This window comes from Setaria italica, chromosome VI (genome assembly GCF_000263155.2).
Source record: "Setaria italica strain Yugu1 chromosome VI, Setaria_italica_v2.0, whole genome shotgun sequence".
Classification (NCBI taxonomy): Eukaryota; Viridiplantae; Streptophyta; class Magnoliopsida; order Poales; family Poaceae; genus Setaria; species Setaria italica.
The window spans coordinates 2,289,006-2,312,889 of record NC_028455.1 but is presented as its reverse complement, the minus strand read 5'-3'; the positions used below and the strand labels follow the sequence as shown (position 1 = coordinate 2,312,889).

General features: G+C 44.4%; 3 protein-coding genes across 3 annotated transcripts; 1 reads left to right on the top strand and 2 right to left on the bottom strand.

Annotated features, from left to right (window-relative positions):
• The first annotated feature begins 979 nt into the window (after nucleotides 1–979).
• LOC101764920 lies at nucleotides 980–7,840 on the top strand. Its single transcript, XM_004972568.4, has 24 exons — nucleotides 980–1,211; nucleotides 1,493–1,719; nucleotides 1,811–1,913; nucleotides 2,007–2,108; nucleotides 2,216–2,275; nucleotides 2,359–2,437; nucleotides 3,578–3,725; nucleotides 3,813–3,933; nucleotides 4,057–4,234; nucleotides 4,323–4,351; nucleotides 4,472–4,620; nucleotides 4,698–4,800; nucleotides 4,934–5,029; nucleotides 5,321–5,379; nucleotides 5,481–5,619; nucleotides 5,843–5,905; nucleotides 6,043–6,102; nucleotides 6,232–6,393; nucleotides 6,481–6,554; nucleotides 6,642–6,735; nucleotides 6,836–6,972; nucleotides 7,071–7,151; nucleotides 7,314–7,419; nucleotides 7,522–7,840. The coding sequence occupies exons 1-24, from the start codon at nucleotides 1,023–1,025 to the stop codon at nucleotides 7,576–7,578; spliced, it is 2,616 nt and encodes an 871-aa protein (XP_004972625.1). The 5' UTR covers nucleotides 980–1,022; the 3' UTR covers nucleotides 7,579–7,840.
• A 6,837-nt stretch (nucleotides 7,841–14,677) lies between these two features.
• LOC101765309 lies at nucleotides 14,678–18,493 on the bottom strand. Its single transcript, XM_004972569.3, has 4 exons — nucleotides 18,421–18,493; nucleotides 16,666–18,230; nucleotides 15,462–15,617; nucleotides 14,678–15,342 (listed from the first exon to the last, which is right to left on the bottom strand). Exons 2-4 carry the CDS (start codon nucleotides 18,211–18,213, stop codon nucleotides 15,073–15,075), a joined length of 1,974 nt encoding a protein of 657 aa, XP_004972626.2. The 5' UTR covers nucleotides 18,214–18,230; nucleotides 18,421–18,493; the 3' UTR covers nucleotides 14,678–15,072.
• Nucleotides 18,494–19,954: 1,461 nt separating this feature from the next.
• LOC101764507 lies at nucleotides 19,955–23,052 on the bottom strand. Its single transcript, XM_004972567.3, has 4 exons — nucleotides 22,930–23,052; nucleotides 20,985–22,726; nucleotides 20,649–20,804; nucleotides 19,955–20,555 (listed from the first exon to the last, which is right to left on the bottom strand). The coding sequence occupies exons 2-4, from the start codon at nucleotides 22,707–22,709 to the stop codon at nucleotides 20,283–20,285; spliced, it is 2,154 nt and encodes a 717-aa protein (XP_004972624.1). The 5' UTR covers nucleotides 22,710–22,726; nucleotides 22,930–23,052; the 3' UTR covers nucleotides 19,955–20,282.
• Nucleotides 23,053–23,884: the final 832 nt, after the last annotated feature.

Below are 23,884 nucleotides of genomic sequence, written 5' to 3'. Positions count from 1 at the left end.
CTTGGAGTCTCCTATTGCACGTATTACATCGAGTATTTAGATAATAAATAAGAGTATTAAACTTAGACTATTTACAAACCCAATCCCATAAGTGGAGGCTAAATGGCGAGACGAATCTATTCAGCCTAATTAGTCCATGATTCGACAATGTATAGCTACAGTAAATATTTGCTAATGATGGGTTAATTAGGCTTAATAGATTCGTCTCGCCATTTAGCCTCCACTTATGTAATGGGTTTTGTAAATAGTCTACGTTTAATACTCCTAATTAGTATCTAAACACTCGATGTGACACGTGCTAAAAATAAGTAAAAGTAACCAAACGCGCCTAGTAAAATCAAACACCCCAGAAGATGAGAAGGGAATCCGCAAAGAACACTCTGGCCCACGGATATTACTCCATATACGGAGTAGTACTGCTTGCATGATCTGTAGCTAGCTAGAGAGAGAAGATATTGAAAGTTTTTTTGGCGCATTCTCTAATAGGCAAGGCAGCCTACGGTGGGCCACAGCCAATTAACACGACCTGCCCCCCACCCCCTGCCTAACCAGAGGACTTCAGTCCTGTACTGTATTGTTGAATGTATGGACTGTGATGATTGGTGAACTATTGAACTATGCTGTGTGATTTATAATTGTGATGAATTGAGCTTATGAACGTTGTGATCTATTTATACTTTTGTCATTCTGAGTTAGTTGTAAGCCTGTCACATATGTTAAATGTCATCCATTTATACTTCTGGCGGGTATGCGGGCATGCCCGCGGGCAAAATATGCCCGCAGATAGCGGGCACGGGCGCATAGTGCTGCCCGTGGCGGGTGGTGGGCGTGGGCGCGGGCACGGATATATTGTCGCGGGTGCGGGTTTGTGATTCGTATATCCACGTGGGTTTTACCATTTTTAACTTCCCGATTCAAAGTTTCCGAGAAGACCATTATTTCTCGATCTCTATATAAACGGGAAACCGTGCGCAGAATGGCACAGCCCAACGCAGCGCAAAGAGAGAGAGATAGCTAGAGAGATGATGAGGGTAGCGGTGGTGGGCGGCGGCCTGAGCGGCCTGGCGGCGGCGCACGAGCTGGCGAGGAGCGGCGGGGCTCGTGTGACCGTGTACGAGAAGGAGGAGCATCTCGGCGGCAAGACCATGGCGGTCGACGACGGAGCCGGCGGCCGTGTCCCTGCCGACCTTGGCTGCATGGTCTTCAACCGGGTGCGAACATGCATACATACGCACTATACCGTTACATTATAATTTGGAAAATGCGAACAACATTTGAATTTGCAACTAGATCATTAATCTATACAAACAGAAAGAAAAAAAGATCCAAAACTGCAGATTATCCGAAAACAACTCTGTCAAGCAACACTTTCTGCACAAATTGATACTGCCATAGTGGTGTCAAACTGAAGAGAGTAACTGAGAAGACCACCACCTTGAACTGTTTGCTGCTCATCTTCTACTAATTTAACAAAAGAGCTAGCTAATTGCAGATGACATGCCCAAACATGATGAGATGGTTTGAAGATCTTGGGGTGGAGGTGGAGACATCGGACATGTCATTCTCAGCAAGCCTGCGGTTGGACGACAAAGGTGGAGGCTTCGAGTGGGGTAGCCACAACGGTATATCTGGCGTGCTGGCGCAGAAGAGCAACCTGCTTAGCCCCAGATTCTGGCTGGTGATCCGCGAGATAATCAAGTTCAAGAATCATGCTCTCAAGTGAGCTATATCATATTTTTTGAAGATAACACTCTCCAAATGATGAGTATTCACAAGTTTTTGCTGCCTTTTTTTATTTTTTTATTTGAAGGTACCTGGAGGAGGACCATGGAAGAAACCCTGACCGGAATGAGACTTTGGGGCAATTCATCCAGTCACACAGATATTCGCAGCTCTTCCAGGATGCCTACCTTGTATGCAACTATACATATAATTGGCTTGTACATATACACTCATTTCCAGCTTCAATTCTTATAACAAATTTTGACCATATTCGCTCGCTGCAGATCCCATTGTGTTCATGCATTTGGTCCAGTCCGCCACAGGGAGTATTGGGCTTCCCTGCTCTCTCTGTGCTTTCATTTTTCCGCGACAATCATCTTCTTGAGGTGCCTACGCTAGCTGCTACGCCTCCACTTCAGAAGAGCTTGTTAGTTTGACTAAGTAAAATTATGATGCTAATTATTTCATCCAATGGAATTATGCATGCATTCAGTTGTTTGGTCGCCCACATTGGCACACCGTCAAGGGTGGTTCAGTGTCCTACGTGAACAAGGTATACTAGCTGTAATTTTTCTTCTGTAAAAAGTAGCTAGGAAGGAGGGTGTAGCACGCACGTGACCCTTTCTGTCTGAGCAGGTAAGGGAAGAATTGGAGAGCATGGGATGTCAGATTAAAACCGGCTGTGAAGTCAGCTCTGTTTCGAAATTCAACCAAGGTATTTGTAAAGCAGGTCGTTTCGTAGTAGTGACGGTGTTTCTATATCCAAGTAGATGTATTTCGTGCTTAATTTGTGGGTATTTCTAAAATAGATGGACGGGTGCACATATATTATTTCCACTTTCTTGTTAGGCTTTCTTCAAAGGGGTTTGAGTGAATTAATCACCACGGTCCATCTAACATACAGCATTATCTTACTTGTGGGTCATGTTTTTTATCTAGGTAATTTATCCTCATGATACCTCTTCCAATTGCAGTAAATCTCCCAAAGGGAGAGGTTAGGAGTGTTTGATGTTAATAAAACTTTCTTTATAGAAAAGTCTCCAAAAAGTTTGTTAAGTCAGTCATAATTATGTTATAAGTGTAATATTAGTGGGACAAGTTACGGAATGCAAAATAGTGTCATAGAATATTTTGTTGTTAAACATCCATACAAGCTCAGAGACACAATCCACACAATTAACAGATCGGAAGATTACAGTTGTTCTTGGTGGGTTATACGGAAATTATCTTATTAGATTATCTATTATGTTCTTTTCATGTCATATGACCCTAAATGTTCTTAATTTATGTTCTTTATACATCCTTGAAGATGAACTAACATAGTTCTATTAAAAAAATCCTACCTAAAATGACATAGCCCATATGCGGAGGCGGGAAACTAAGTTCCCAGGACTAAAGTTTAGTCCCTGTCACATTGAATGTTTAGATACTAATTAGGAGTATTAAACATAGGCTAATTACAAAACTAATTGCACATATGGAGGTTAATTCGCGAGACAAATCTATTAAGCCTAATTAGTTCATGATTTGACAATGTGGTGCTACAGTAACCATTTGCTAATGATGAATTAATTAGGTTTAATAGATTCATCTCGCGAATTAGCCTAGGGCTTCTGCAATTAGTTTTATAATTAGCTCATATTTAATCCTTCTAATTAGCATCCGAATGTGACAAGGGCTAAACTTTAGCCCAAGAATCCAAACACGCCGTGGCATAAAGATGCTGGTGACACAAGTAGAACAATAGTGAGTTAGTGACCAACATGAACTTGGTTCAGGAAGAAATGCTTTTGAATTTTTGTAAATTACCCCTACTTATTCACTGACGAGAAAAATATTGCGCTGCTGTAAACAGTTTACCGAATTTTAGAGGTTGACGGTTCAGAGGAGATGTACGACAGGATCATATTTGGTCTTCAAGCTCCTGATGCTCTAAAAGTACTAGGAGCTGAAGCAACACATGAGGAATTGAGGATTCTAGGAGCTTTCCAGTATATCTATAGGTAACGCTGCCATCTTTTGTGTTATTCTACAATGGTTGGATCTGATACAATATTTTCCTATCTCTTGTATTTTTTTTCTTTCTGCAGTGACGTGTACTTCCACTGTGATGAAAGTTTGATGCCACATAATTTCTACGCATGGAGCGCCAGGAACTTCCTGGGGACAAGCAGTGGTGTGTGTGTTACCTACTGGCTAAACATAGTTCAGGTGCCTACGCAACATATCAACTTCATACAGTATAACATTAGTTTAATATTTTTCATGTGCATAGATAGATGATCATGGAAGATTACGAATAACAGTGGAACCTTCTTCTTTTATATTTGCTAGAACATTGAATCTTCAAGGCCTTTTCTTGTGACATTTAACCCTCCCCGTGCTCCCAACCATGTATTCCTCAAATGGCATACGAGCCACCCAATTCCGTCCCTGGCTTCGGCAAAGGCTACTGTTGAGCTCAATAACATCCAAGGAAAGAGGGGAATATGGTTCTGTGGCCCATATCAAGGTTTCGTTCGTTTCACTGCATCGACCCGTTAATTAATTCCAATATATATGTAATTAAGTCTGAAATTTTCCTTTTTCATGAATAACAGGCTACGGATGCCATGAGGACAGTGTTAAGGTATTTGCTGCACACCTGCCCTTTTTTAGATTCAATCACAAAGGCACCAAATATTATTTAAACAAATATATAGGTATGGGAGTGCAATTAATCTGTTCATGGCAAATTGAATCAATTCAGGCTGGGAAAGTAGCAGCTTCAGAATTGCTTCAAAGGAAGTGTAACCTCTTGGTTAACCCAAAACCGATGGTCCCATCATGGACCGAGGCCGGTGCACGCCTTCTGGTGCTAAAACGTTTTGACCAATACATAAACATTGGTAACGTGAGGTGAGGCTAGCTTTTTATGGATTGATGTACTACACAATCTGTGGTAATGGTTCTCACTTTATTAGTTTTGTGCACAGCATACGGGAAGAAGGAGGCACTACGTTTAGTTTTGGTAAAGCATGTGAAAGATGCCATGTAAAATCTGTGATACAAGTTCATGACCCCCAATTCTATTGGAAGGTTCTCCTCTCTTCTTCTGTCTCATCTGAAGATTTTTTTTTCGCCCTCTTTTTAAACAAACATTCTATTTTCTTCATCACATCTCATGCGAGATGCATCTTACATCTTCGCTGTGCCTCCCCTTTTTCATCAGCTTGTAACAGAAGCAGACCTTGGTTTGGCATATGCCTACATCAACGGCTATATCTCATTTTCTGATAACAGAGAAGGCCTTCTGAATTTTATACTGGTAACACCATGTTCTGGCCAATTGGTTTCCATATAAAATCCAATAAAGTTATGTAACTATAGGAAAGCATGTTCAAGATAATTCTACCCATGCAATTCATGTTTTCAATCTTTTGTAATATTCTCATGTAAATTCTCAGAAAATGACCAGAAGCAAGTCTGAAATATAATCTCGTGTTTACGTTAGTGGAGGGAATACATTATATAGATTTTTTTAGTTATACAGGTCCACACAATGCAACTACTATCTTTTTATTTTCTGATTGAATCTATGAGCCATGTTGGTATACAGATTAATTTTGCTAATAGAGGTGAACGGAAAAGGTTGATGCGCAGCAGCGCCAGCAAAAGGTACCTTAATTCTAAAATACCATCTGAATTGTTTCATCAGAATGAAGGATCGTACATGAATGTGCTATTGCTAAACTCGTTCAAATTAATGTGCCTTGCAGTAGTAGTATAAGGAAGGGCTGGTGGTCACCTTGGCTTCGAATCACTGGAATTGCATGTGCAAAATATATTTTGCGTCATGCCTCAAGGAACAACTCTGTATCAAAAGCTGCTAAAAATATCTCTAAGCACTATGATCTGGTCAGTGGACTTTGCTTACTTTTTCGTAAAATAAAATAACTAACTGCTCAAGGTTTTTCTACAACTATATTTTATATAAATCAACAAATCAATGCCATTCGTATTTCTAATTTGTTCCCTCCATCCACATGTGGATGATACAAATTATCCGTTCCCATATAGTCTAAAGAAACTGACAAAGTGTTAACATATTTTTTTTTCAATCTGAAATATTTGTGTGCAGAGTAATGATTTCTTTGCTCTTTATCTGGATCCATCAATGACTTACTCTTCTGGTATCTTCAAGGTTTGCCAATCTTGTGATTCCATCTCTTGCTAGTGAATTGTGGAGCTTTTTTCTCGAACAAGTAAATTATGTAGTGTATTGCTGTGATTAGTATACTTGGGATGTCTCAGTTACCTGGATTTTGGTTCTAATTGTAGGCGGAGGACGAGAGCTTAGAAGCAGCCCAGCTACGTAAAATTAACAGTCTAATTAATAAGGTAAAACGAGGTTTGTTTGAACTCTACCATCATAAATTTCACCTGATATTGAGATTGCCTCAATATATGCATTACCTTATTAACTGATGATGTCTTGATATTGCAATGAATATATCCATTTAACTGAAGGCTAAGGTGGAGTCAGGGCATCATGTTCTTGATATTGGTAGTGGTTGGGGCACTTTAGCCATAGAGCTGGTGAAGAAAACTGGTTGCAAGTACACGGGAATCACACTGTCTGAGGAGCAACTGAAATACTCCAAGAGAAAGGTGAAAGAAGCGGGATTAGAGGTAGTATTATGTGACAAACATCAACTTAATTATGTCAGCAGGGGGTTCTAAAAACCAAGATAACAAATTGATCTACTGTGTATGTAGGACCGCATAAGTTTCTTGCTTTGCGATTACCGCCAAATACCAACTGACCAGAAGTTTGACAGGATTATAAGTTGGTGAGTAGTACTGCTGACAGATTAAAGGAGAAAATGGTAGCAACTGCTGATCTGATAAATATGTTTTATTCCTTATTGCTCGTTTAGTGAGATGATTGAGCACGTCGGCCATGAGTACATGGATGATTTTTTTGGAAGCTGTGAGTACCATTTGGCAGAACACGGCCTATTTGTCCTCCAGGTGCATCATCACAATGCAACATATATTAATCTTATACTGATCCATTGTATGATTGCGAATAATCATCGCTCATCGGTTAACTAAATTTCATCTTCGACAGTTTATCGCGATCCCAGAGGAATTGTACGACAAAATGAGGACGAGGCCCGAGTTCTTAAAGGAATATATCTTCCCAGGTGGCTGCCTACCTTCTCTGGCCCGGGTTGTGTCTGCCATGACTAATGCATCAAGGCTCTGGTATGTACTCAACTAATACTTTTTAGCTACTGTTTAACTAGGACATTCATGGTTTCTTAGTTCTAATTTCTTGATGAGTACACCTGTGACTTGTGCAGCATACAACACGTTGAGAATATTGGGGACCATTACTACCCGACTCTGATGCACTGGAGGGACAACTTCATGGCCAACAGAAAGTAAATACAAGCCCTTAATCTCAAGCTAATTAATTAAGCTATACATTATTTACATTACTCAATTATTAGTAGTATTCTATTTTTTATTCTCTTGCAGAAATGCTTTAATTTATGTATAGTGCATTGCTCAACTAGTTGTATCCTCTTTCTAACTTTTTGCAGAAAAGTTGCCGCCCTGGGATTTGACGAAAAATTCATGCTTACTTGGCAGTATTATTTAACATATTGTGCGGCTATGTTCAGATCACGCACACTTATGGACTACCAGGTATGCACATACTAATAAACTTCAGTTATGTTTTAACTGTTGGTTTACTGTTTTATATGTTTTTTTTTCAAACGAACTGTTTTATATGTGTACCAAATGCAGATCGTGTTTTCTCGGTCCGGCGATGCCAAGGTGCCAAGCTACGTGGCCATTGCATAAATGGAAGACCTTGTGTTTATGTATCCCGGTATATGTTGGAGTTAATCTTGTTGTTTATGTGTTCGTGTGAGTTGTAGATTTGTAGTCAGTCATGTACGTGTGTGTCGGAGAGCTGGTTGCCTGTGTGTGTGACCTGTGAGAGAGAGAATAATTGGGCCAACACTTTACGTCATTACTGAATTTCTTCTCAATTAGTTTGGTCCATGTATAACCTTGTGTATCTACGCAAGGTAAAATAAAGATTTGGTTTGTACTTGCAGTATCGATGTACACTTTATGTATCAGTTTGTTGTTTATCAATAATAATCTCCATATCAGTGTTTGCATTATTTTATCTATATTTCTCTGCTGCAGTGATGATACCAGTAACCATTATTCACTTGTGGATATCAGAAAACCAAGACCATTGTTGCACAGATATGTTCATCTTGTGGATATATATCGAGGATAGCAAGCGCCGACGAGGATCATGGGGCGCGTGCCGAGTCGAGCAGGGGTGCCCCAAAGGCCGCGGTTATCTATGGTGGCAATGGTACGAGCTAGAACAGTTAAATATGAAGGAAAGAAGATAGCATTGAATATTCTGCTGCGAGAGAGAAGTACACGGAGAGAAACGTTCGAAACTACTCCCATAGCATGTGTCGTGGGATGTGTCTCAAATTAATTGATTCGTGGCCATCTTTGTAACCAAGCGGGGCTGAGGCCTGGTTTGGTTTACGCTGCTTATTTTTAAGCACCCGTCACATCGATGTTTAGATACTAATTAGAAGTATTAAACGTAGACTATTTACAAAACCCACTACATAAGCGGAGGCTAAACGGCGAGACGAATCTATTAAGCCTAATTAGTTCATAATTTGGCTACAGTAAATATTTGCTAATAATGGATTAATTAGGATTAATTAGGCTTAATAGATTCACCTCGCCGTTTAGCCTCCACTTATGTAATGGGTTTTGTAAATAGTCTACGTTTAATACTCCTAATTAGTATCTAAACATTCGATGTGACACGTGCTAAAAATAAGCAAACGGAACCAAACAGCCCCTAAGTGTACATTGCCTTCCCCTTTTGTCCTTGTCAACACCTCTTTAATCTGAAATTTTTGGATCATCCGCACAAAGTATCTATTTGTTTCATCAAAAGAGTCATCCAAGTTTTCACTCTCACCATTAACCAGCTTGTGCAAAATACTCTTGCCATCTATGTTTGATCTATCCTCCTTCACCAAGAGGTGCTCCAACTCAACCTTAATGCACTTAATTTGGCTGAAGTCCCTGTCGGAGTTATAGGTCCGGCAGTCCACTAGGGGGTTACCCAGGTGGTTGATTTGTAGGTGAGGATGATTGCAAAATCAAGAACTTGAAGGTGATTATGACAGTGCAAAGGGGATACGAGGGTTTTAGACAAGTTCGGGCCTCTAAAGAGTAATACCCTACGCCCTGTATGTGTGGATTGTATTGCTTGGTATGAGAATCGATGTCCTAGGAGGGTGCCCTTGGCCGCCTTATATAGTCCGATGACTAAGAGTTACAAGTTGGTTTAGATCTAATCTACTCGGTTTTTACATGGAAGGTAGTATAAGTCGGATTACAATACGCGTCCCACAATATCTAGGTAGATTTGAACAGTCTAGTTGCCTTGTCGTGTACTCCAAGTAACTTCATGTCCTTGGACTGCACACCCTGGTCAGGCGGGCCCACTTGTTAGGCCTAGCTAGCATCCTGGTCGATGGGGACCTATGGGGTACCCATATCCCTCAAGCTCGCGAGTGATGTGTAGGCGAACAGGAATTTGAGGTCGTCGCAGCGAAGCTTGAATTCAGGTCGGCTGAAGGTGTAACGACGTCAAGGTGATGGAGAGGCTGCGTAGTGCTCAAAAAAGAAGAAAAATTGAGTGAGCGCTGAACCAACGCGCAGAGCGAAGACGAGTGCTGAGTTTATGGAGGTCGGCATCCAGCAAGTCGAAACGAAGAGTTCGGAGGTCGTTGCAAGATGCACTCCGTGGGAGTAGCTCGATTAGTATAATCGGTGCAATGGTTAGAAAAGAAGTTCTCTTATTGAAATATTCTTCAGTGTGCTAGCACATCCATGGAAGCGTGCCAACCAAAAATCCTTGCCTGAATCTTCTGGAGATAAGTGTTGAAGAAATGATGGGTAAATGACAAAAAAAGTCCTTCTTCGTGGGAGTGCTGCTGCATCAGGGTTTTAGACAGGTTCGGGTCTTTAAAAAGTAATACCCTACGTCTTGTATATGGAGATTGTATTGCTTGGTATGATGTTCTAGGAGGTGCCCTTGGCCGCCTTATATAGTCCGATGACTAAGAGTTACAAGTTGGTTTAGATCTAATCTACTCGGCCTTTACATGGAAGGTAGTATAAGTCGGATTACAATACGCGTCCCACAATATCCATGTAGATTTGGACAGTCTAGTTGCCTTGTCGTGTACTCCAAGTAATTTCATGTCCTTGGACTGCACGTCCTGGTCAGGTAGGCCCACTTGTCAGGCCTGGCTAGCATCCTGGTCGATGGGGACCTATGACATATTTACACTACTCCTTATATTTTTCCCATAGAGTTTTTATAGGAGTTACCGATACAAGATTACAAAGAAGTACAAAGAAGCAATTCATCAAGGGAAAGTGTTGTGAAACACAGTTATTAGTGATCAACTATTGTAATTAATTAAGTTAATTACTCTTTTAGTTACCTAAGTGATATTCTCCATGCGGGAACCGCCACTCCAAAGGGGTGCCTGTTCGGGAACAGACACCATCCTCTCCATTAGCAGGGTATAACAGAGTTCCCCTCAATCGATGAATCATTTCCATTACATCACTCTTACTTTTCCACTTCTAAACGGACGCCCTGTTCGCTTCAGCTTATTACCAAACAGTATTTTCCTCTCACATCAAATCAGCCGTTTCAGCTTTTCAGCCGGCTTATAAGCTGAAGCGAACAGGCTGTGAGTTTGCAACACAAAAACTACAAAGATATTTTCGTTATTGCATGAATGCACGTGGCATGCCCTTATTAACTGCCTTTGTCTCTCCCACCCTACATCAGCAATTATCACGGGGTACGGCCCTGCAAAAAAATTTATGATTTGCTCATTTGGTAGGTGACCATATGAACCATATCAATCAATTTAAGGTTTCTTGGACGGGCACGGCCGATGCGAAGCTGTTACTTGCGCGTGAATAGTACGCTGTCGCCGGTGCGCCGGCGGCCGGCCGGCCGGTGTCCCATAGTAACTAGTGCTGATTCATGCATCCTCCTTCCACGCCGGATCGTGATCCAGCGCGCGGCGTACAGCCTCCGCCCCCTGCACTATTCGTGCCCCCTGTACAGCCAGTGGAAATTAAGGGTCTGATTGGTTTCCTTCCGGTCGCAGCCTGGCTCGCACAGGTCATCCAGGCCCCTGTTGGCCAGGCTCCCGAGGTGCGCTAGCGGGCTCATTGGTTTGCGTTTCAACGCAGCCAGGCCAGCAAGAGAAATTGATTGGCTGCATGCACGGCCAGCCGCTTTCTTTCCCTGACATGCTGCCCATGTGCTCCTCCATGCACCGCGCGAGCCTGGCTCCGGGGAAACGAAGGTTTCGGCCGCACCGCGGGAGCCAGGCTCCGCGACGCTTTTTGCACGCAGCAAGTCAGGCCCAGCACCTAAGCTCGAAGTAGCATGCGGGGAGCTCGTATCCGGCGTGGTGCAAGGAACCAATCAGACCCTAAAGGAAGCTCGTGGCCTGGCCGGCCGTTGCCCACCGTACCTGTGTTGCAAGGCCGACGATGTAGGGGTAGTTAAAGTTTATTCCGTGTGGTATTAAATATTTGGAGACTAATTAGGAGGATTAAATGTAAGTTAATTATAAAATATGGAGGCTCAACGGCGAGATGAATTTATTAAGGCTAATTAATCCATCATTAGCAAATGGTTACTGTAGCAGCACATTGTCAAATCATGGACTAATTAGGCTTAATAGATTCGTCTCGTCATTTAGCCTCCATCTGTGTAATAGGTTTTGTAAATAGTCTATATTTAATACTTCTAATTAGTATATAAATATTCGATATGACATGTACTAAAATTTAACTCGGATCCAAATCCCCTCGAAATGCACGAGAGAGGCCTATATGGACGACACGGCGAAAGTACTTCTAGCATGCTAATAATTGAGATGGGGCACCTATATATTATTATAGCTACTGTAGTATGGACCCGTGCCTAGCCCAGTCCTAATTCAATTCGCTCCTTGAGACTGTAGTATGGACTGGTGCTAACTGTGGATCTTTTATTAACGTCGTTATTGCTAACTGTGCAGTGGTCGCCCACACGTTATTACCTCGTGCTACAACTGCAGCCCACATGCACCTCCACTGCACCGCTGCGTACTACCCACAGTCCCACACCACCACCAGCAAAAATTGCCTCCTTACCCCCACCTCAACGGCTCCACTCACTGTCTGGCCAGCGTCAACATCGGCTAACCTGACAAAATATATTTATTTATTAAATTAGTTCTTACGGTCAACACATGAATTATTACAGAAGTTATATGTTCAAAAGAACTCTAGTATGTATATATATATATATATATATATTTTGTCATACTTCACTACCTTTCGCAATCTCACTATGGTCCTGTTTGAAAACCCTTAAATAGAGTGCTAAAGTTTAGCATCTTGGACTGTTTGGATAGTGTGCTAAACTTTAGCACCTTTAGTGGCAAACGACAATTATATCCCCACTTCCTTCCTTCCTCCTCTCTCTTCTTCTCTCTCCCCTAAGACGGCAGCCAGCTATAGCTCCACCTCTAGCCACTCCTGCTCACTGGCAGGCCGGTTCGCGTGGCGTCCGCGCACGTCCGAAGCGCGCAGGCCCAACGGCCACGGCCCCACCTACGCGGCGGCCCGACGGCCGCTTCTCTCTTTCCATGGTGAATCGACGAGATACAGCCCCCACGAGCTCCTCCCGCGTTCATGGATGGCGACGAGGATGTCAGATGGGGAGATGAGGACCGCCGACGCTCGGATCTCCGCCAGGTCGCTCCGGATCCTGGTGATCCGCGGGACAGCGTTGCGGCCTCCTCCCCATCCCCGACCTCATCATCCTCTCCCCCCTCCGCCGGAGCCGCGGAGCCGACGCACGGGGTCGAGGCCTCCGGCAACGTCGGGGGCGGCGGAGGCGTGCTCCCTCGTCACGCGCCTCGCCGATGGGGAGGACGGGCTCGGCGGCGCCGACGCCGACCAGCCCTGCGCCGAGAGAGAGGGGAGTGTAGAGGCGGTGTGGCCGGTGGAGGGCAGTGGAGGTGTGGCGGGAAGGAGAGAGAGAGGGAGCGGCGTGGCCGTCGGAGGAAAGAGAGAGACGGAGGCAACCAGAAAAATTTTGGACAATGGGACCACTTTTAACAAGTTTAGCACCTTTTAGCAACTTTTGGAGGTGCTAAAGTTTAGCACACACTTTTTAGCACTGGAAACCACGTGCTAAAAGAGGGCTAAAAGTGAGCACCCCTCTCCAAACAGGCTCTATATTCACATGTGTCAGTATCACTATTTATGTTACTTCCATAATCAAAATTGTCCTGGGATGACAATATTGATTATAAAAATCACCCCAACTATCACTCATGAACTCATCGCTGTCATAAGAATCAGGAGCATTTCTACCGGTACACTCATCCCTGGTTTGAGGAAACTCATCCTCCTCTTTGTACTTTTCAAATTCCCGGCTCAATAAAGGATCATCAAGCATGACACTGCCTGCAGTGCCCCAAAGTTTTTGAACAGAGGAACCCTGTTCTCCGGCAATATGCACTGAAGAGAGACTAGCCTTGGAGCATCAACCGAGAGGTTTATTTCATTGTGAACTTGCACTTGACCATGGCTAGGCTCTTCAGAGAGGCAGATACAATCTCACGGCCCCCTACCTCGCAGTGCTTGAGCCCCAGTTCTTCCAAAGAAGTGCAGCGAGAACTAAATCAGCTTGAGGGCCTTATCATCCAGCTCAGTATACGACAGCTTCAAGACTCTGAGGTGGCAAGAGACGAAGTCAGAGCCATCCAACTCCACGTACTCGTGTAGATGCCCATTGAGCTGAATGACCTGAGCATTCAGGCTCCGTGTGGATGCCGCTTTGCTAATTTTAGCACATGTCAGAAGTATTAAATATAGACTAATTATAAAAACTAATTGCACAGATAGAGTCTAATTCGCGAGACGAATCTATTAAGCCTAATTAGTTCATGATTTGACAATGTGGTGCTACAGTAACCAATTGCTAATGATGGGTTAATTAGGTTTAATAGATTCATCTCGTGAATTAGCATAGGTGTTCTACAATTAGTTTTATAATTAGCTCATATTTAATCGTTCTAATTAGGATCTGAATATCCGACACTGTTAAAGTTAAAGTTTAGCATCTAATATCACACGCCCCGGCACGGTGGATCCGCATCCTGACATCGTCCATGTCGAAATCACGGTCGTCCTCGCCGGGCGAGCAGCAGCCGGTACACGAACTTGGCGCAGTCCTCGGGCGCGTCGCTGTACCTCCCGACACGGATGTCCACGCAGGGCGCGGTGGCCCAGAGGTTGCGCCACCGCCGCGAGAGCACGCATGTGCGCATCACGTCCCACGCCTTCATGAACGACATGACGTGGTGCAGGAGCGCGTCGGGCAGCGCGCCAGAGCATGAGCATGATACCCCTGCATTCGCCCTGCCTCTCGCGGCGCCACCTCGCGCGTTCGTTCATGCCCCGCCGCCCCCGGCAATGGCTGCCGCAGCGACGGCGGGTCATTGGGCTCCGTGAGACTGATTCTGAGGAAGGAAATGGGAGGAGACGGATGAATCGGTAACTGTTCAAAGAGATTTATTGCGGAGTTTTCACTGTTTCAGCACGCGTTGCACGGCCCAGCGACGGCCCACGAGGCCCGCTAACTGTTCAGAAGGATGATTATATAGTAATTATTTTGGCATGGTCATATTGTAAATACTGGAATTAAATGGAAAAGAGCAGCAGCGTGTGCATCAAAGCCTAAATCATCACACATGGATACAACTAGAATCATGAACGGTATGCACAATCAGGAAAACTCATGTGGAATTCCAAGACCAGATTTATTTATATGCATTGTGTTAACGCCCAAAAGTGGACCGAAAAAGGCGTCAACACATTGCTCCTCAGCGGAGGACATCTGAAGCTTGTGTTCAAGTCAGTATACATTCTGAATTTTCGATCAACCACTTCCATACAACCCAATGATGAATGAACACATATACAGTCATACCTACACTGAAATGCCGAATTGCTGATGAACCAAAGGAAAGTTCATCCCAAGTTCTGCCATCATTTTTTTTTTGATCTGCTCAGAATACAATCTAACCTAAGCAACTCACTAACACAGTGAGACGGCAACAAGATGCCCTAACTAATCGTCTTCTTCACTAACACAATTGCAGTATGACGTCAGCCAGCGTACCCTCATCAGCTGGGTCTTCCTCAGTTTCCTATCTTCATCCGCTTTGCTTCTCTCTTTTCAGCTTCACTTTGCGCCTTGTGCTTTGCCTGAGAGCTTGTGCCTCCGGTGCATCCAGAGCAGGGAGTCCGGCGGACAAAAATCTTGTCATTTGGTATGCTATTCTCACTGAAGAAATCTGCCAATGTGTGGACCATTACATCATGCTTACAGCAGGTGATGTTCACCGTCTTCAGGTTGGTGCACTCGAATGAACTTGCCCATAGATTGAAACCCACTCTGCTGTTATAGGCCTAATGCAAAAGCAAAACAATGAACTTCCTTTAGGCATTGATCCTGTGCTTAGAACACTCATTTTTCGTTGGGGGTCTGTAAATTTAAATGTATCTTTCAAAAAAAAAATTATACATACCATGTCGAGGTGAAGAAAAAGGATCTCTAAGTTTGGCGAATGCCCAAGCATGGCTGCCAGAACATCAAATCTAGGAGTTATACACCATTCACCAAGGGACAGAGTCTTCAGGTTTTTGAAGTCAGTGCATGATTTCAATTCCCTCGTCAGCAGCACCTGCACATTGTATGCAAGTGCATTGTCCATTGTATTAGAAATATTTTTTTCTCGAACATTGTATTAGAAATATTCAATCATCCAAGGTGATTTTTCTACCACAACCACCAGCTAAATGAATTACAACATTATACTTTATATGGCAATACTTCAACGTAGGATAATTAAAAAGGTACAGGATTGCAATCATCACAGATAGCAATTACACGATGGAGAGTTAGAAACCGTTGTAGCGCTCAGTTCACACATAGCAACAAACTCCATAATGGCAACCTATGTTCTCTTGATATGAAAAATAGCTAAGTTGTTTTCCTTTTGTTTTACCTCAAGTGAATTCTGCAATGTTAAAGAGATTTTGCCTTTACACTGCTAAAGTAACAAATACGCTAGCCTGATGCTGTATCTTGAAAATGAAGAAAAGCATCTTCTGGCCAAAGGAAAACAAACAATGTCCATACAAAACAATAAAAAGGAATTATGGGGTGTTTATATTTTAGGACATCAAACTGTAAGTTAGGATCAAAGTTCAGCAACAGAATGATTGAAAATTTTTCTGACATTGAACAGCTGCGCTATTAGATTATTCAGTAGGATAGGAAACATAGAAGCAATCAAATAACAAGGATGGTACTCAAACGAGCAGAAGGCATTCGAAAATAAAAGAAACTTGGTCACGTAGCTAAATGTATTCACATGAATAGCCCACTGAATTATCTGTAGGGAACTTCATAACATTTTCCATCATAAAATTACAATAAGGATTTACTTAAAGGATTCAGATGGACTGGAGACCAATAAATTATTTCAGACCCGCAAGGTTAACATTGTTCCAAATATCTGAACTGAGGCATATTGATTTAATCATTTAATTGCCAACTTAAACATACATATTTAATTGTACATAAATTCAGCAAGAGAATGTTAGATCATTCCTTTATATATGCATAGCCATCACTGTTTGCAAAATGTCGAAAAAATAGGCATCCACAGTGCACAAAAGCGTATAAAAATTAAGAGCAGTAGCATCAGCAAGGTGAGTTAACTGTACCTCTCCTGGATGAGCTAACAGGTCCATTGTTTTAACGTCTGAGAGACCCAAAAGCATACCAACACCACCAAAATTATCAGAACCATGCTTTCCATGGAAATTTTCCATAGGTTCATCAGCACGGCGTTTATGACCATTAATCAAATACTTGTATGGTTTATGTTTATGCTCCTTCGAAATCTCACCATAGCCCACAGTACGGTCATCGTCCTCCTCATCACTAGATGCAGACCGATCAGAATCATAGTAGTTACTACTACCATCAGATTCATTGCTTTTGTTATCACCAAAGTAATTATCATAATCATCGTTGCTGTTATCATCTGAGTCATCCTCCTCCTGTAGCCATTGACAATCAGGAAGCAAGCAATAGTCATCAAGAACAATAGTCGCTGTGACTAGGAATTCCATTTTCTGGATCAGAGGAAAATGTTGAAATGGTTTGATGCAGCGCAGTAAGGCAAGGTTCGGAGCTTGAACCCTGAATGCAATAGAGAATTTGCAGCTGATCATAGTCAGATACTTCAGCGAGGTGGACCCAATCTCCTCGCCATCTATCGAACAATTCTTGAGCTCTAGTTCTTCCAAAGAAGTGCACCTAGAACAGATCTGCCTAAGGATGGTGTCATCCAGATGCACATGAGAGAGCTTCAAGATCTTGAGGTCCCACGAACCAAGACTGGAGCCCTCAGAGTAGTTATAATGTGGTGCCTCTGCCTGCTGCTTGATATTGGATGCTGCTAGCAATCCCAAGTTCTGGATCCACGGAACATATCCAAGATTTCCGCTGAACTGCAGCGCGACAAGGTTCGGAGCATAAACAGAGAGGGGTCTCATGATTTGGCACCTAATCATGGTCAAACGCTCCAGCAAGATCGGCTGAATCTTTGTCTCGTATGGTATGTCACAATCCTGGAGCTCCAGTTCTCTCAAAAGAGCGCACCTAGAGCAGAGCTGCGTGAGGGTGGTGCCACCCAGCCGGACATGGATAAGCTTCAAGATCTTGAGGCGATAGTTGGCGTCTTCATCGCCATCAACAATGAATCTCATGTACTGCGGCGACGGCTTCGGGAAGTGATGCTCCGCGGAGAGCTCGATTTCCTCTGCACCGTGCCTGACGGCGTAGGCGATCCAGAAGTTGGCGTTGCCGTCGGGGGCCTCGTGGCTCCAGCAGAGGCGGAGCGAGTCCAGTTGCGCCAGCGGAAGCCGCCGGAGCAGCAGGTTCTTGACGAACGCGGCGAACGTCTCCGCCAGGACCTGGTCGGCGACGGCGAACGTCTCCGCCAGGACCTGGTCGGCGGCGGCGAACGCCTCCACCACCGGGACCTGGTCGTCGGCGGCGAGGAGGCAGCAGGGCCACGGGTGGCGGATGTCGAGGCGGCTCGCGGATGCCCACAGGTTGCGCCACCGCGTGGAGAGCGCGCACGTGCGCACCGCCTCCCACGCCTTGAGGTGCCCCATGACCCGTAAGAGGATCTCGTCCCGGAGGCCGCTGAGGCGGTCGCCGCCTCCGGGCGCCCCCTGCGCTGCTGCGTCCTTCGGGGGCATTTCGTCGAACGGGTTACCTGCACAGATACAGCGGCCTGGATGAACACCTAGGAATCTATAAACAAGAACTGCAGGGCGGGCAAGAAACCAACAGAGGCAAAGCGCCGAGCGGGTCGTGGCATTCAGATTCGCATCCAAGAACAAGAAGAGGCCGCAGGAGAATTCCGCACGCGATTCAGCAATCGAGAGGAAAAACGAAGAACGAACCGAGAGATTGATGGGGCTCGCTCTCGCTGGATCGATCGACGAGCGGGTTCTTGCTGCCTCGGTGCCAGCAGAAGCTTTGGCTCTCGTTGCCGTTGGAGAAGGGAGGGAAGAGAGATTAATGCCAAAATGGGGAGAAGGGGTGGTTGCTTGGGCCGGTCAGAGGTATGGGCCGGGGCCGGGAGAAGTGTTCTGTGGCAGAAAAGTTTTGATTTTGTTGTGCAGTAGAAGCTTTCCACAAAACTTTGAAACAGCAACAGTTTGTTTAAATTTATTTTCACCCTGGTTTGCATTGGAAGCTAGTAAAGACCGGCAAATTTGATGCAGTTTGGGCGAAGATCTCAGGAACAGTTCATTTACGCGCCGTGTTTCTTCACGCACAAATCTACGATTGGTTGATATATACTCCCTCCAATCCAAGTTGTAGGTTATTCCAACCTTATTGGAGAGTCAAATTATTTTTTGTTTGACAAAAAATATAGAGAAGATTACAAAAATTTGTGGCACCAAATAGATATACTATGGAAATATATTTAATAAAAAATCCAATAGTACTTATTGGGTATCATAAATGTTAGTACTTTATTGTATAAATTCGGTCAGACTTGAGATGCTTTGACTCTTCAAAAATAACCTATAATTTAGAACGGAGGGAGTATGTACCAATTAGAAAAGGTTGGTTGAATCAGGGGCAGAAGCTCCTTTTTTTCTCTCTCTCTAAAGAGCAGGCGCTTCCGACTTGAGCCAAAAGGTGAAGAGACCCAAGAAATTCTTTGAATTGTCAGAAAAACTGAAAAAGAGGGTTTACTATAATTGTTTCTGGAAGGGTCATATTGTAAGTACAACATTAAATAGGATACTTTAAGATGGCCTTTTTAGATGGTATCCAATAGTTGCCCCTAGAGTTGCACATCCAACATAACCCTTTTTTTTCTCTTCTTTAAAATGCCACCATATTTTATTGTGACATTTAGCCGCACAATTGTTGATACAATTCTGCAAGCCTGAGATATTAGTGTTCCTGACTGTAAAAGGTTACAGTACAGAATACTCAAAGAATTTAATTTTCTGTTTGGGGTTGCATCTGAAATTCTGAATACATTCCTAAGAACATCATAAACCTTTACACTGGGGGGGGGGAGAGAGAGAGAAACAACAGAGTGAGATGAAGAAAACTCATTCTTTTGCCTGCAGCCTCACTCATCAGTCATAGTCACACAGAATCAACTACAGTCTACAATCATGAAAAATATCGGTCTTGTTTAGTTGCCAAAGTTTGAAGGTGCTAAATTACTGTTACAGCACTGTAGCACACTGTAGCGTTTCGTTTGTATTTGTGAATTATTATTCAAACATTGACTAATTAGGCTCAAAAGATTCGTCTCGCAAAGTACAACAAAACTGTACAATTAATTTTTAATTTCGTCTACATTTAGTACTCCATGCATGTACCGCAAATTTGATGTGATGGGAAATCTTCTTTTTGCATAGTGCCAAAGTTGGGAGTTGGGGGTGAACTAAACAAGACGAAGAAAACTCAGGTCAAATTCTGTCACCAGATTTATTCAGTAAACATTGCTCCTCAGCAGAGGACATCTGGAGCTTTTTTAGTCAATGTACGTTCTGAATTTCACTCAGCCCTTTCCATTCAACCAAGGAACACATTTACACTCATACCTACACTGAAATGTAGATGCACAATCGGAAAACGCATCACAAGTTCTGCCACAATCTTTCCTGCAGAATACAGGCCAAACTAAAAAACTCACTGACACAGTGGGACGGCAAAAAGCTGCCCAACTCACTGACTTCACCAACACAAATGCACTGTCGCACCAACTTACCCTCATCAGCTGGTGCTTTCCTCAGTTTCCTGGTCTTATCTGCTTTACTGGTCTCTTCTTAGCTTCAGTTTGTGCCTTGCGCTTTGCCTGAGAACCTGTACCTCTATTGACATCACAAGTGCAGGCAGTGTGATGGACAAAAACCTTCTTGTTTGTTACGATATTCACGCGGAAGAGCTCTGCCAATATGTCGACCATTTTATTATGCTTACAGCATGTGATCTCCACTTTCTTCAGGTTAGTGGACACAAACAAACTTGCCCTTTTATCGAAGTCCACTCTGCTCTTGTTGGCCTAATGCAAAACAATGAAATTGTTTTATGGATTGATGATGTGCTTAAAAATTCTCAACAAATAAATTCATTGGCGTTGTGAATTTATACTCACCATGTCGAGGTGAACAAAAAGGTTCTCCAAGTTTGGTGAGCTCTGAAGTACGCGTGCTAATATATCAAAGTCAGGAGTTATACACCATTCACCAAGGGATAGAGTCTTCAGGTTTTTGAAGTCAGGACACAATTTTGATTCCCTCATGAGCAACACCTGCACATTGTACACAAAAGTGCATCCTCCAGAATTAAATCACCAATCTAAACAACCAGAATTATATTTAATTGTCGTATCGATTCATTCCCATGCATGACCTTAACTGTTAACAATTATTAATAAAAATCATTTCACACTGTGTTGCAAAGCATATAGGAAAAGATGATTAAGCTGTACCTCTCCTGAATGAGCTGATAGGGCCATTTTTCTAACATTAGAGAGGCTGCAAAGCATACCGTATCCCCCAAACATTCCTCCACAATCACCATTATACTCCTCTGCAATCTCATCATAGCGCACAGTACAGCCATCGACCTCATCACCAGGTCCAGAACCATGATTCTCGTCAGAGTCTTCAGCACCAGCATGTGCAAAAGTGTTATCATTAAGGTAAGATTCATCATCATTGTCATCACCAGATTTCTCAATGCCAACATCGATGTTATCATCCGACTCCTCAGCACCAGAATGAGCACCATCAATACCAGATTCATCTTCTTCATTCGGATCAGATTCATTATCACTGTTAACATCAGAGTCTTCAGCCCCAGAATGTTCAAAAAATTCACCATTATCATCAGAGTCCTCAGCCCCAGAATATTCAAAAAAGTGATTGGATTCATTATCAAAAAATTCACCATTATCATCAGAGTCCTCAGCCCTAGAATGTGCAAAAAAGTCACCATCATGATCAGATTCATCTTTGTGATCGTCCGCCCATGTCCACCAACTATCACTAGGTATGCAGGAGTCATCGAGTGCAATAATTGCTGTGACTAGAAATTTCATGTTCCAGAAGCAAGGAACTTGTTGAAATGGTCTGGTGCAGCGCAAAGAGAGAAGGTTCGGAACATTAACCCATGACCCAATAGCGAATTTGCAGTCGATCATAGTCAAACACCTCAATGAGGTTGATTGAATCTTTTTGCCAACCACCGAACAATCAATAAGCTCTAGCTCTTCCAAAGAAGTGCACCTGGAATAGAGCTGTTCGAGGGTGGTGTCATCCAGCTTGACACATGAGAGCTTCAAGATCTTAAGGTTGCAAGAACTGAGGTCGGAGCACTCAGTGTACTTATGCGGTGCCTGTAGGTAGATATTGTACTTATGCGGTGCCTGTAGGTAGATATTGGATGCCGCTAGCAATCCCAAGTTCTGGATCCAGGGAACATGCCAAAAATTTCTGCTGAACTGCAGGGCAACAAGGTTCGGAGCATGAACGGAGAGGCCTTTACGGATTTGGCACCTGATCATGGTCAAACACTTGAGCATGGTGGACCGGATCTCCGGAGCCTCCAGTATTTGACAATCCTTGAGCTCTAGTTCTTCCAAGCAAGTGCACCTAGAGCAGAGCTGCGTGAGGGTGGTGCCATCCAGCCGGATATGGATAAGCTTCAAGATCTTGAGGCGGATTGTGACGGTATCGCTGTCGCGAGCGATGAAGTTCATGCACTCCGGCGACGGGTACTTGTTGTGATGCTTCCCGGAGAGCTCGATTTCCACGGCGCCGCGCCTGACGGCGTGGGCGACCCAGATGTTGGCGCCGCCGTGGACCGTCTCGTGGCTCCAGCAGAGGCGGAGCGACTCCAGAGGCACCAGCGGCCGACGCCGTAGCAGCAGGGTCTTGACGAACACGCTGAACTTCACCTCGCGCCTCTCGAGCCGGGCGGCGGGGAGGACGCCGCGGCCGGCGCAGAGGCACGGCTGGCGGATGTCGAGGTGGCCCGCGGAGGCCCACAGCTTGCGCCACCGCGTGGATAGCACGCACGTGCGCACCGCCTCCCACGCCTTGAGGTGCGCCATAACCCGGAAGAGGGTCTCGTCCCGGAGGCCGCTGAGGCGATCGACGCCACGGCCACCGCCTCCTGGCGCCCCCTGCGCCGCTGCATCCTTCGGGGGCATTTCGTCGAACGGGTTACCTGCGCGGAACACGGGGACCGGCGTGAACACCTTAGAATCAAGAACAGGAAATCCTGCGGCGCGCACCAGAAACCAAGGAAGGGGAACAAGCCGTGGCATTTTTCGATTCCGTGGAAACAGATTCAACTCCAAGAACAAGAAGAATATGCCGCAAGAAAATTTCGCACGGATCAACAATCGAGCGGAGGAAAGAAGAACTGACCAAGAGGTTGACGGGCAGTCGGATTGGTCGACGAGCGAGTTCTTGGCTTCTTGCTGCCTCGGTGCCAGAAGCAAGCAACTGAAGCGGTCGGCTTTGGCTCTCGTTTCCGTTGGGGTCTTGGCCTTTGGGGAAGGAATATGTTTTATTTTTATTTTTATTTTTCGATTTTGCAGAAATAAATAGTAGAACCAAAGACCCACCAAACGGCGGAAGGCACTTATCGCCTGTTCAAACGGCGGTTAGGGTCCTTATCAACGAGGTTCGAATGACGGGAGGTTCGAGGAAGCTTCGCCATTTGAACCGGCAGCAAGGGTGCCCTGCCAGTTTAAATGGTGAAACCGTCGGATTAACCGGCGGGGTCGCCATTATATAAACGGCGCGCGCCATGCTCCTCCAAACCAGACCGAGCGCCTAAGCGCAGATCAACCGAGCGAGCCGGAGCGAGCTAGAAAGGGAGGAAGGGAGGAAGAGGAGAAGGAAGGAAGTAGGGAGGGAGGGGAGGGAGGGTCAGGTATTTTTTTTAAAATCTCGTAGTTTAGGTAATGTAGATAGTGCAGTGGATAGATGTAGTGCATCATAGATCTAGTAGTTAGTTTAGTGGATCTAAGACTTAGAAAAATCTAGTGGATCTTAGACATAGGAAAATGTAGTTTAGTTAGTATACTAGATTTAGTTTAGGTATTTAGTTGTGCCTGTGGTACAGTACAGGGTCCTGGTACGGCGGATGAACGGGTGGTTGAGAGGATGTACCAGCCTGGTGCGTAGGAGCTGGAGAGGATGAATGGGGGTAGGCAGCCCGTGGTGGAAGCACGACATCCCTGTGGTCACCACGGCAGCTGACGGCCCTCAGGAACCTACTGCAGGCGCCCAAGGCTCGCCTATACAACGTCTCGTGCTGCTGTATAGACAGCTGCTGGAAGTGGTCGACGCTGTACCTCAGCTCAGTGGCGACCTC